The sequence below is a fragment of the Copadichromis virginalis genome, linkage group LG6 (assembly GCF_057382275.1).
Source record: "Copadichromis virginalis isolate Kocher_CV1m ecotype Utaka linkage group LG6, C_Virginalis_male_GT1.1, whole genome shotgun sequence".
Taxonomy (NCBI): Eukaryota; Metazoa; Chordata; class Actinopteri; order Cichliformes; family Cichlidae; genus Copadichromis; species Copadichromis virginalis.
Genome location: NC_140623.1, coordinates 19,866,889 through 19,880,119, shown reverse-complemented (window position 1 = coordinate 19,880,119; position 13,231 = coordinate 19,866,889). Strand labels below are relative to the sequence as shown.

The 13,231-nt window shown below is 40.1% G+C and overlaps 1 protein-coding gene across 5 annotated transcripts in view; it reads right to left on the bottom strand.

Moving 5' to 3' along the window:
* Positions 1-1,606: 1,606 nt before the first annotated feature.
* Positions 1,607-13,231, bottom strand: part of psip1a (PC4 and SFRS1 interacting protein 1a) — a 34,986-nt gene continuing 23,361 nt past the window's right edge. Inside the window, exons 1-17 of one of the 5 annotated variants that reach the window (XM_085459108.1) lie at positions 12,922-13,018; positions 12,188-12,277; positions 11,979-12,055; positions 11,488-11,626; positions 11,017-11,106; positions 10,573-10,674; positions 9,565-9,624; positions 9,367-9,427; positions 9,000-9,093; positions 8,619-8,790; positions 8,438-8,517; positions 8,284-8,339; positions 8,026-8,096; positions 7,399-7,500; positions 7,106-7,307; positions 4,398-4,494; positions 1,607-2,540 (exon numbers count right to left, since the gene is read on the bottom strand). In XM_085459108.1, coding sequence (XP_085315234.1) covers positions 2,510-2,540; positions 4,398-4,494; positions 7,106-7,307; positions 7,399-7,500; positions 8,026-8,096; positions 8,284-8,339; positions 8,438-8,517; positions 8,619-8,790; positions 9,000-9,093; positions 9,367-9,427; positions 9,565-9,624; positions 10,573-10,674; positions 11,017-11,106; positions 11,488-11,626; positions 11,979-12,055; positions 12,188-12,259 — 1,506 coding nt within the window. In that variant the 5' untranslated portion in view covers positions 12,260-12,277; positions 12,922-13,018 and the 3' untranslated portion in view covers positions 1,607-2,509. Of the gene's footprint in view, positions 2,541-4,397; positions 4,495-7,105; positions 7,308-7,398; positions 7,501-8,025; positions 8,097-8,283; positions 8,340-8,437; positions 8,518-8,618; positions 8,791-8,999; positions 9,094-9,366; positions 9,428-9,564; positions 9,625-10,572; positions 10,675-11,016; positions 11,107-11,487; positions 11,627-11,978; positions 12,056-12,187; positions 12,278-12,631; positions 12,801-12,921; positions 13,019-13,231 lie in introns of those variants that run through there. The other 4 variants (XM_085459107.1, XM_085459106.1, XM_085459103.1 and 1 more) reach the window with 4 other exon arrangements.

The following is a 13,231-nucleotide window of genomic DNA, read 5'->3' as shown; positions in this document are numbered from 1 at the left end:
ACTACATAACTAGCCAATTAAAGGCTAAAAGCAAAGTTGTCACCAAGTAATTAGAATACTGGTCATATTTTTGTGTATTGCTGCAGCTTTTCAAGTATTAACTTGGTGCGTTTGGCAACACCTAGGGGGGGAAAAAATGGTAATATTAAGGCTGCCTGTTTATTTAAGGGAGAGGAAGAATACATTATAATTGTACATAATAATATCATAGATGATAGATTAAATAGATTTTAGGTAGATGCTTGTGCATTCTTAAAGTCTTGAATTTTACTGAATATGACATCTCTAACAAGTTAATTTGTTCACATTTCCACATCTTAATTTTTAAGTGAAATGTTTTGGGTTTTTTTGAGTTTATACACTATATGCATATAAGGTAACCTCCTTTTGCATTATTTTTGTGTGCTGCATTTTTCTTTGTTTTAGCAAAAAGAGGAACAACGGTACCGGTATTTAAATCAACCTAGGATGATTTGTTTTAATTTTCACATGGCGTTACTGAGGTGATGCAAAGTGAAACATGCATTCTTTTTTTTGCTAATGTGCTGGAAAAGCTTGAAAATGGACATTGAAAGTGCTTAGAAAGTGCTTGAATTTGATGCTGAAAAAGGTGTCGTAAGTCCTTAGAAAACAGACAAACTCCAGCACATACCTGATACAGAACCCGAGTGATGCATCTGGATTAAGGCTAATCTATTGTTCACTGAAACCATCAGAAATGGCCTCAGTGGAAAAGCAGCTGTCAAGAAGGCATCCTTAAGAGAAAAAGGTAGAGGTATGCTAAACTGCACAATAACTGGACTGAAATTCAGTGTCATGTACGTATCATGTACGGAGGTACATTGACGGAGGTAAGTCTTTCAGTAGGACAATGATCCCAAACACTGCTAAAGCAGTAAAAAACATACCTGGACTGAAAAACAATGGAAAACTATCGGTCATGGATTGGCCTCCCCAGAGCCCAGACCTCAGAACTATTCCTGAAGACTACTTAAAGAAATTAGATAAATGCTTGCCTAAGAGAGTTCAGGCTTTGTTGAAGAATAAAGGTAACTAAACCTAAACTATTGACTTTAGGGTTGTTGGAATTTTAAGAACTTTTTGCCTTATATCCTCCTGAGAACTGAGGAAAAAACAATCTTCCCATTGAACTTTTTGTGATTTCCCTTCTCTGGAGCTAAAGGAGTCCACCCAAACACATGAGATATCAATGGAACACCCTTTATGTCCTCCATTTAGTACATCAGGACTTAGTAGGGTTGCTCAAATAAGTCAACAATGGGCTGGGAGGTCAGTTCCTTGATCCTTAATATACAAATTCTCATGACCATTGATTAAAGCCCAGATGAACAGAATCAATGTTTGGGGATTCTCAGGAGGATATACTATTCCTTCATGTATTTTTGTACACATTTGAATAAATCACTGCAGTTTTGTCCCATTTTTCTAGCAACAATATTAAATGAAGGATGGCTCAAGACTTTTACACAGTACTTCTAAGCTTTTGATGAAGCCTTTCGGCTTTGAGTGACTCTTACAAACACAAACACAGTCAAACACAATCAGCTAACACATCCATTGGTTTACCAAGAAAAAAAGCGCACAATCCAAGTTCAACATGTTTATTTGATTTTTCTTTTTTTAAATGGCAGCAACAGAACAACAATAACCGCTATGGTTAAACAGGCAAAAAGAAAAAATCTAAGAAAAATCCAGATGACAGAAAGTGGACTAATCTTTGTTTAATATTATCACACAATATCTGTGCTATCAGCTTTAAAAACTACAGTTGTATTACAGCTACCACTTTGTTATTGGATGCTGAAACAGGTCATCAGACAGGCACAAAAATACTCTTATTTACATCTATGTAAAAAACAAAAACAGAAAAACCTAAAACAGGCGCTGACTAGAAATTAAAGCATTTTCTTGGCTAGAAACTTTGGCAATCTCCACAATTATGTTTTCGTGCATCTGAAGTGGACATGTATGAAACACGCTTTACAGAGTTAACACATCTACTGCTATTAGACATTTTCAAGGTACTTCTACCTACAGATAATCGTCTGTATTTCCCATAATTGAGGCTAAGATCCACCTGTCGAATCAGTAAATGCTCCAACAATCAAAACCATCTCCACCAGCTGAACCACCCCCCCCACCTCCCCCAGATGGTTCCCGCACTAACTCTCTCCCATCCTCGTTAAAGTTTGACAAACTCAAGGTTGCAGATTTACAAGTCGTGTCACTACTCAAACAGATGCATCTAAGCAGAAGGTGTCTAGAAGTTAAAGATTACAGACAGCATAAAAATAAAATATATGCACTCAGTCGCGATCCTGGAGTTGGGCTGATGAAAGCTTTCAGCAGCAGCAATGCAGAAAAACAACAACAAATCAATTAAACTGGTAACCAGTGGTTGTCATCAGTCACAAACTGGGCACGAGATCTCACGTGATCAGCCCAGTTTTACAGCAGCAAATCTCCCTTCTTCAGGCCTGCAAGACACTCAAGTGGACTCCTCCTGAGTTTTCGGGGCACTACAGTCCAAAATAAAGAATAAAGGGATAAAGGTTAAAACAGTTCATTAAAAAATAGTGAGGATAAAGTCTTGATATTTTATATTTACTCATTTATTTTTAGTAAAAATCCTTGGAAGACCAAACGTTATCCTTCTAACATGTATGGCTCATGTAGCACTTGTGCACAATCAATGGAAACTAAAATCATCAACCCTTGTGAAGGCTAGATTCAAAATCATACATGTGCCTGGGGATGCTGTTTGTTGTTTCTTCTCTCAAACACCATCATAAAGTTCGCGGATGACACCACAGTGGTTGGACTCATCTCAAGGGGGGATGAGTCGGACTACAGAGATGAGGTCAACAGACTGACTGAGTGGTGTTCAGTTAACAACCTCCAACTGAACACCACGAAAACTAAAGAACTTATCTTGGACTTGAGGAAGGGCAGAGCAGACCCCGCCCCACTTTACATTCACGGGAACTGTGCAGAGAGGGTACACTCCATGAGGTTTCTGGGCGTGCAGATCTCTGATGACCTCTCCTGGACTGCAAATACTACGGCGGTGGTTAAAAAGGCCCAGCAGCGTCTCCACTTTCTGAGAGTGCTCAGGAGGAACAACCTGGAGGAGAGGCTGCTGGTGACATTTTACAGAGCCACCATAGAGAGCATCCTAACGTACGGCATAACAACATGGTATGCAGGGTGCTCAGCTGCGGACAGGAAAGTACTGCAGAGGGTCATCAACACAGCCCAGAAGATCACTGGCTGCTCTCTGCCCAGCCTGGAGGTCACTGCAAACTCTCGGTACCTCAGCAGAGCTGGCAATATCATCAAGGACCACTCTCACCCCAGCAACCAACTGTTTGAACTATTACCGTCAGGCCGACGGTACAGGTCACATAAAACCAGGACAAACAGATTCAGGGATAGCTTCTTTCCCAGAGCTATCACCGTAGTAAATAAGCACAAAAACAATTGAACCTATTCCATACCGTCACTGTCATTATATTATGCTGCTATTCATACTGTCATTATATTAATGCTGCTATCCTGTATATATTGTACATACTATTGTTTGAGTACTTACGATTGTTTTTTTGTACTTTTTATATTTTACATTTATATTTATTATTGAAACTTGCACCAAGGGAGTGGCACTCCAATTTCGTTGTACTCTGTACAATGACAATAAGGGCTATTCTATTCTATTTTCCAGTGCACCTGTATTTAATTTGCACCAAAGCAGATGAAATCACAGTGCTTGATCCTTCCTAACTGGACAGACTGAAATCCCTGCAGTTTAACTGACTCTGTGTTAGACTGTGATGATCAAGAGCTACAGTGTATTTGAGAAACTGAATTTCAATGTTATATTTTACTAATGCTCTTTATTTAAAAAAACAAAAACAAAACAGAAACATAGGAACAGAAGTTCCAGTCCCCTTTAACATCAAATCTCTTAAATATTTGAATGCATTTTCAAATGCCTACTTTAAGTCATGAGCAGGAGGCAAGGGCCTTGATTCTGTTAATGGAAGTAAGAAAACTTTATCAAATCAGCACATAACAAAATAAGCTCTAAAGGCTTTATTTCCTTCATTGATTTTGTGACTTGTATGAACCTCAAAGACGAGGTGGGAGTGGGCAGGTATCACACAGCACCTTCCAGGATGACCTTTTGTATAATAGACCAAGAGGGGGAAAAAGTTAACAACCCACATGTGTGGCACTGCCCTGAAAACTATGTATACATTATGAATTGGAGTTATATAACCAGCACTAATGGGTTCAACTGATTTACACTGACAGTTTCTGTTGAGGCCATCAAGCATGCAGGAGGATCACAATCAAGCTTGTGTTCTCAAAGCTACCTTTGATTCTCTCCTGCTGAAGCATCTTCGGGAAGCCTCTCTCTCTCCATCTCCTGCTTCTTCTCGTCGGGGCCGACATCACCATTTGTCACTTTGTCTGTTCGGCAGAGACGCACAGGCTGAGTCAAACAGAGTCATCGCTGCACAACCTGAGCCATGACAGGAGCATGTGATGGCACATGACCGGTCAGGATCTTACAAAAATAAATACGATTTTCTATCCATTTGACATGCTATGCACTTTAAAAAAAAGACCTTTCATAAAAGGCACACATTTTGATAGTAGTACTGTATTTTCAAGCAAGGATGCGGTAATTAAGGTTAGTTTTTCTGGAAAGGATGCAAACCACACTGATCCTGTGACGTCCCCCTGGGAAGGGGAGAAGAAGCTGATAGCAGAGGATCACTGTTTCTGTTTACTGGTATTTATAAGTGTGTTAGAAGTTCAAAATGAATTTAAAATAATGAGCAGAAAACTTTATCCCATTTCTGTTACTGTATTCCCTTGCAGTCATCAAAATAGCTTATAGGTATCTTATTTCCATATACCAGTTACCATCATCACTAGCTTGTGCCCAGGGCTCAGTCACGCCCTTAAAGGCTGAATACGTAGTAAGCGCAAACCTTCTGCTTAACGTAATGGAAAGAGATCTGTGTTGCCTTAACTGACAGAAAACTGACATTTTCTGTTATTTCTGCCATTTCCACACAATTTGATAAAAACTTTCTCCTACTCACCGTTATAAGAATAAAATCCATCAGACAACATACTGTATATAAAGGATGGATGCAGCTACCATGACTACACCTACTGGTTAGTGACATTGTCTTGGGAAACCCTGATCTGAGTTCTTTAGCCTTTGCCATCTTAGTGTTTTAAAAGCATATGTCACAAGTATCTGAGGGACACTGCACACTCTCCAACTAGCAATCTTGTTTCATTCTTGTTCTAAAGTTCAGTGGGGGACCATAATTTCCTAAATGACTGTCACATTGTAATAAACAAGATTCCAAACCAGGGACTAAAATCATCTCATCGGGGCAGTCATTAGTCATTGAGAATGGGAGGCGAGGGTTGTTTTCCTTGAAGCCAGAGGAGTTGGCTCCTGGTGGCCAGCAAATGCAGGTTTAAGGCACCTGCACAGAGACTTCACTTTTCAGACCTTTTACATACCATCTGTATCAACCCATAATAAATGTGCATTACTTTCTGTAGAAACATGCTTTTTAGCATCTGTGCCTGTTTGCCAGTCTGGCATATTTTGGTAAATGAAAACAGGTCAAAATATCTTCATATCACTCTGTAACTTTATCATTGTATGCACTGCACCTCTGTTTAGGAATCAGTGATGTTCTTGATTTATTGTGAAATGTTCCATCCAGGAGCTGTGTGTGGTGCTCCGCAGCAGGGAAACAGATCTGCATCATCAGTCCTAAAGAATCATTACAATCCTGCAAATCACTGGATGGAGAGCAGCCATCATATTGGGCTATTTGGCTCGACTTGACTCGGTTTTGGTCGTTTTTCATGACAACCGAGCACCACCTAATATCCGTGGGGTTGTTATATCAGCTGACAGTCCCGTGATGTCATTTGCAAGAACGCCAAAACAAAGGGGGACGTCAAGGCGATGGTATACCGGCTGCTCAGTTTATGGCTTTTTGTCAGACTCGAGGACCACAGTGGTGTTTTTTTATGACACCATTTCCCCTCATGTTGATTTTCATGTGGGAGAAACTCTTGTGATTTATTGAGTAATTTATTGAGTTGACTAGCCAATCAGTGGTGTGCAGTCTGTTGACATCACATTTTCAGATCACTGTGAACTCTGGCTGAGTAGGTAGTAAAAAAGTGCCTGGTAGCAGGTACTATCACCTACTGGAAAACGCCCCGAAAAACCAAGTCGAGGCGTGCATGGATAAGACCTCCAATTAAGGTAAACTTTTATTGGCACCAGTCAAGTGGAAAACCTCTCTCACTGAGCTCACATGCTGCAGTTATACCAGCTTTAATACCAATGTCTGCATTGACAGTTAATGTGGTGAGGAGCTGTTAAACCACAGTGAGTCGTTGACTCTTTGACTCACTCATAAACCTTTGATCGGCTCCCCTGAACTACAAAGACAGAACCCTAAATAACTGACACCTCAGGCAGATTTTCTAATACAATGTCAGTGGCATAATACAGGAAAAAATATACAAGCTCCAAGGACCATATATAAAGCTTCCAAGTACAAGGAGCTGCTGGTGTCAAAGTTCTTAGAATTATATTTCAACAGAATCCCTCAAGATTAAGATTATAATCTGATAAAGATCAAAGTTATTCACAAAACACATACCCCTTATGAAAGCTCTTAGATAAAATGGTAGTTCTTAAACAGAGCACAAAAGTAAGAGAAATATGCTCCAAGGGAAGACAGTTAGTGAAATGTTAGATCATGTATTGATAATGTTTGTGGTCTATCTTAAAAAGCTGTGCTCATCTCCCACCCAGCACAACAAGGCTAAAATACAAAAATGAAACACACACAACCATGGTAGCATTCACAAAGTCCAGGAATGGCTGCAATCACAACATAATAAGATTGTCTCTGCTTTGATGCAACATTTTTGCAAAATACATTTTGCAAGTGTCCAAAAATATATAGGCCCATGCATGCTAAACAGCTACTGTAAAGGTAGAAAGAAAGAATGTGATGATCTGTACCCGAATTATTTTCTTTGGCTTGTTCAACCCTCTTCAGCGCTCCTTTCTTTGCTTCTTCGTGCTGCCGTTGTTCAGCTAAAGATTTGTTCAGCACCTGGCTGAGCACACAGTCACCCTCTCCAACCAGAAACATGCTCTTAAACTTATTGTACAACATGGTGGCCTTGTCCATGATATCCTGGCTTGCTTTGAATCTGCGAATCTAGGACATGAACAAATAAGGAAGGCATTACCACTCATGAAATAACGCTGATGCAGAATGCATCCAAAATAAGACTCCTTCATGCTGTTACCTTTTTGAGCGTGGCGATGAGTTCGCTGTGTTTCTGCAGATGCTGGGTTGTGACCTGAAGGGCACCAATCTCATCTAATGCATCCAGACACTTCTTCACATCCTAGTGACAAGAGACAGGGAAAAATACAGATCACATGGAAAAAATACAGATTTTTAGAAGATACACCTATGGTATCAATTTGAGGTGATGCCAATACCACATCAGCATTATAATGAGGGGTAAAAATAGGAGGAAAAATGCCAGTTATGTTTTCCCACAGCCCAGTTAAAACTGAGTGAACTAAAGTAAAAGCTCATGTGCAGATCTGAGCCCCGACGGACTGAATAATGCAAGGAGCGCATTAACAAGGATGGAGTAGCAGGCTTATTCTTAACCTTAAGGTACCCACATAAGAGTCCAAGCATTCTGGCATAATTTAAACAGTGCAATAAAACCACAATGAGAAAAGTATGCGTCTATGGGTAAATACTATTTTAGTCTTTGATGGATCCTTTAGATGAAGCATTGACGGGTTTAACACCTTTTGTCTTCATCAGCTCAGTGCAGGAGAACACTGATTCATAAAGTTGTCAGAAGAGAAATGTGGACTGAGTAACATGTAAGATTTGAGTGATGTGAACTTACAGGGTTGTCAATTTTCAGTGAAATTTTGATTTCACTGTGCAGTCTCTGCAGTTTCAAGTCAGTTGACATTTCTAAGTGAAGAAAGAAAAGGGAAGAAAACATGATTATTCTTAAATAACTACTTTTAAAAAACTTTACTGAAATATAAATAAAAAATATTTTGATTGGTCACTAAAATCTTTTTGCACCTACAATTGACTTTTAGCTTGCCACAAAAATATGAATATATATGTTTTTTGTTTTGACCGCCAAAATTACCTTTTTTCTTGGCTCCTGTCCTCTCTTCATTTTTCTTCTCTTCATCTCTACCTGGTCTACGAGATAGCAATAAATGCAACATGTCATAACTCTATCCAGGATTACATTTTATCATTTGCTCTGAGCTTCTGATGACTACTGTGTATAAACGTACTCTCTCAATTCATCAGCTTTCCGCCGCCGCACATCTTTGTCCACATCTGCATTTTGCTGTTTCTTTCTGCCTTTATTTTTCTGAGATTAAGAGAGATTAAGGTACTCAAAAGCATGTTTTTATGACACCTCTTTCAGAAACAATGATGGCAGTGGGAGAGTCTAATTGCATAGATACTTGCCTCTTCATCGTCAGAGCCAGAGGAACTGTCATCCTTGGACTTCTTCTTCTTAGCTTCAGGCTCCTTTACTTCTGTGTCCTTTCCTTCCTTCTTCCTCCTCTTCTCTTCCTCTCCACTTTGGGTCTTGTCCTCTGTTGTCCTCTTTCGCTTTTTGTCTGACTCTCCAATCTCCCTAAATAAAAAAGAAAGAGAAAAATGCCGTTTTTATACTGCTGGGCCGATTTGGCTTTTAACATTCCAGTGAAATCGGGGTTTCAGGATCTGGCCCTTATGCAGGCTGAAGAGCATCAAAGAGCCACTGCAGAAACTGTGCAAAGAAAGCATGAAGCTTCTGTGTCTGCGTGAATTTTGTACGGTGTCTGTTGATAATCATGTAGTTACATTTCACTGCCGGAGCCTTGCTGTTCCTGCTGCTGAAGCAAAAGCAACTTCTCACTCTTGGGCTTCCTGCCTCTTCGCTTAGGGCCTTCTCCACCTAATCACATGAATGGAGACACACAGACGCACGATTCATTTTGATCATATGCAGAAGTTATGAAGGACAGCTGTCCAGTCCTATAATAATGCATTGTTAACAGTTGCCAGTAACTTTAATGTATATATCATACAGGCTACAAGCTGTAATGGGTATATTCCCACCTCGTTCCTGTGTATTAGATGTATTGTCATGAATATGAGCTTCTGATTTATTAACTTCTCATTGCTCCTACGTGATTATCATACCAGCACCACAAAACAAACAGCCTACCGGTGGGACTAACAGGACTTGCTGGTACATCATCTTTGTCATTCTCCTGGTCAGCATCACTCTGAAATTCAGGAAGAAATAAAATAATTTAAAAACAAAGTACTAAAGACCAATTAATAAACAAAAACAAAAAAAACTATAATTTATTGTTATTATACTTTTTCTTTTAAACTAAACAAATTAATAGCCAGTGCCAACCTTTTTCTTTCTTCCTCGCTTGGGTTTAGGTACATCTGGTGATTCTTTCTGAGCAGAGTCCTAAAATTATTGACACATCCAGTTATTTTAATCAGAACGCACATCAAATTTGAGCTTTCTTTGTTATCTCATTAACATAAGAAGGAAAGCTGTAGCAGTAAGAGAATGAGCAGGTAAATGTCCTCCCCGATTTAAAAAAAAAAGAAAAAAAGAAAGCATCAATCTGTCTTTGACTTTGGTGGTGGTTGTGATGGTAGTGGGGGAGGGGGTGTCAGTGGCACCATCTAGGGTATACCTGAAATACTACACTCTGTTGGGGTATGAAAACTTCAGTATGAATCAGTATTTATTAAAGAAATAGGACAACTTGTGAGCAGTCACAGCAGGAAGAATGTCATAGTAAAATAATGTATTTTAATTTAATTTAATTATGAGTCCTGACTTACCTTTCTCCAAGGTACACAGAAAGCCATGCAAAATAAAATACCATTAACTGATTGAAAACAGTACTTGTGCATTATATGGATAGGAAAAAGCAGGAAATGCAAAGCGCTGCAGCAGGACGTCAGAGGTGGAAAGAGACGAAGAAGAAATTACACTTTTGTGTTTTCTTTATAGCCGCACACAGAACTGGGTCTTGAATGAAGACAGATTAGATCTACAGCCATTTCCACTGGTAGCTTTGACCTTACCTGAGCTTATTATTATTATTATTTCATCTAGTGAAAACAAACAGACTGCTTTCTTAGAAACCTATCAGTTTCTAAATCAGCGATCACCTCAAAATCATTAAAAACAGCAAAACCCACACCAGGCTCTCCAATCGAAACGTCCAGCACCGGGGAAGTTTTGTGGCCAACGACAAGAATTTTGAGTCAAACAGGAAAACAAACAAACAAACCAAAAACTCGACCAATTAAATAAAAGCACCAGGTGTCACATGCTTTTCCCAAGGAGAACAGAATAACCTGCACCGCTTTAGGGCGTCACAACATGCAAAGTACGTACATCCTGGTCCTGATGACCCTGCTCAGAGATCAGAGACCCTTCCTCCTCCTCCTCCTCCTCCTCCTCATTCTCATTCTCCTGCTCAGCCTCACTTCCTGGAACCTGAATGCACCCAAGACACAGCATAGGACGCAGCGTGGTGGGGTGAACGAGTCTTAAAAGGGAGAAAAGTTAGCGAGTATTCTTCTGCTGCACACACACACAACTGTTGGCATAAAAGCCTCTGAAGCAGTTATCAAAGAATAGCAAATAATCTGTGAAGCTTTGGCTGCAGTCATATGGTTTTCATCATAAAGAAGGCAAGAGGAAGACTTGAGGGCTAGCAAAAAAACAAATAAATAAACAAAAGGATAGAAGCTGGTGACACAGGGACAAACGAGCAGAAGGTGAGTGCAGTGAAGTGAAATACAGTCTGCAGAGGGGGATCTGAAGAGAAAAACTTACTTTGGCTTTGATCACCTTGACATCTGCATCCTCTTCTCCTTCTGGACTGCTGTCTGAATCCTTCTCACCAAAAGACTGAGGGGGAACCGGCTTCAAATACAAACAAAAAGGAATTTGGTTAAATTAAACTGGGCAAAAGAAACACAAGACGAACAGGGCTCAGAAGTAGCTGTGCACATTCAGTAATGTCAGATGATCCGAACAGGGCGGCAGGAAACAGGTAATTTCTTTGAAGTTAAACAAATATGACCCAAACTATTCCTGTAAACAAACCATACTTGAGTTTTTAGGTAGCTAAAGGCTAAATGCTCTGAATGCAAACTGGTGCCCACTTATGTTTGTCAGCAAAACAGAAAGCCGGGCAACAAGTTTTATAATGTATATTCAATCCCAATGCCCTGATGTCTGCAGGACAAATACTGGGACAGGTTTTGGAGAAGACAAAAAAGAAAAGAAAAGAGGAGGATATACCTTGGGTGCAGTAAGCTCCACTTTTGGGTTGTTCTCAATCTCCCACAATCCTTCATTGAATCCTTTTCTCTTGTTAGGCTTGGCATACTTCTCTTTGTTAGGGAGGTATGGAAAAATGTCTTTGGGGCCAAGAAATGCACTGCAGAAAAAGATGTTTGTATATTTAATACTTTTTTTGCTGTGTAGTATAAAGTCCGGTGAGTACATGCACTGCTAGGACTGACAGGTCTCTAAAAAATTTTTAAAAAATAACAAAATGTACTTCCATAACCACTGAAGTCACCTTCCGGTCATTCCAATGACTCATAAATACAATGAAAATGTCACATGTATCCTTCTACAGTTTTGAGTCAGCGTCATGTGAAACCTCTGTAAAGATCTTCAACAAGTTTACCCAGTTGAATCTCTTCAGATCACTCAGACCAAATGAAACATGCAGAACACCGTAAGTACATCAAACTGAAGGAGGTGTCAAGCTGCCTGTTACTAACGTTTCATGGGTGCCAAAGAAGAAAATAGGAAACTTGACGTTGGATGGCTTCACTGCACCATCGGGTACTTCATCGATCTGGCAAAGACATAAGAAAAAGCAGGTGTTTGCTTACAGCTGTAAATGGTAGTGGCTTATTTGCCTGGGTGCTTGTTTGCACACGATCTGCCTTATTTGTATGTCTTTCCACAATATAAGCATCGCACTTACTCTTGCAGGCCAGTGTGGATAACCCTTCATCTTGGCAAAAATCAGATCGCCAGGTTTCCAATCTCGAGTCATGTTGGACGTATCACCAAGCTGGAAAAATCAGTAAATTTAATCTTGCATCAATATAATGTACCACATTGTGATGCGTCTTCTCACCAATGGGAAACCCTCATTCAATGCCCCTCCCCTAACCACAACCAACATCCTCTGGAGTCCGGAGTTCATTCAAATATGACAGTCACGTTTGCTGTGATAAAACAGCCGTATATTATATGGATTTGTTTGATGTGTTCATGCTAATCTTATCACTGGCTAAAACAAGTGAAAGCCCGGTGTATTAACACGCGCGAGCGATGCAAGCAAAGCGAAACGCTTCGTCAACAAACACACACGCTAGCTAGCGTTTAGCCATTAATTGCTAACAAAACAGCTTCTTCCACTGACCTCTAGCGTTTAGAGACTTCCGCGGGGAAGCAGGCTATTTGCTGCGGTTCGAAAAATCGATAGTATATCAGAATTGTTAATAAGAAAACAACCTGCTCTTTTCCTTTTCCGCACACTCGGATGCACGTTTTCCGCTCCCGCGCAGGACGTCAATAGACTGTACCAATACAGTGCAGTTCGGGGGGAGTCGATTTTAATTAAAAGCCACTACCTGGGTTTTTCTCTGTGTATCAAATCGAGCTCAACCCATTACAATAATTAAATAAACGCCAAATGCTTGTGATGATTACCTGGAGTCTTGTGCAGCATGTATTTGAGGGGTAATAACGCTAGTACCCAGTTGGGATGGATGCAGCTTTAGTAGGCGTTAACGTCTGCGCATGCGCTTTTATATAAAAGCTTAAACCGATAAGAGCTGACGCTCAAAGTTGTAACTATGGAAACTTATAAGGGTCGGACTAAGGAAAGATACAAGAATTCTAAACATTTACATTCAGTGTTAATTCTGATCCAACAGTCTGATCGCTCAGTACATGTTCCTGGGACATGAGAGTCAGAGTGGGAGGTCGGCAGCTGGTCCTGATGCTGCGGATGCCATCT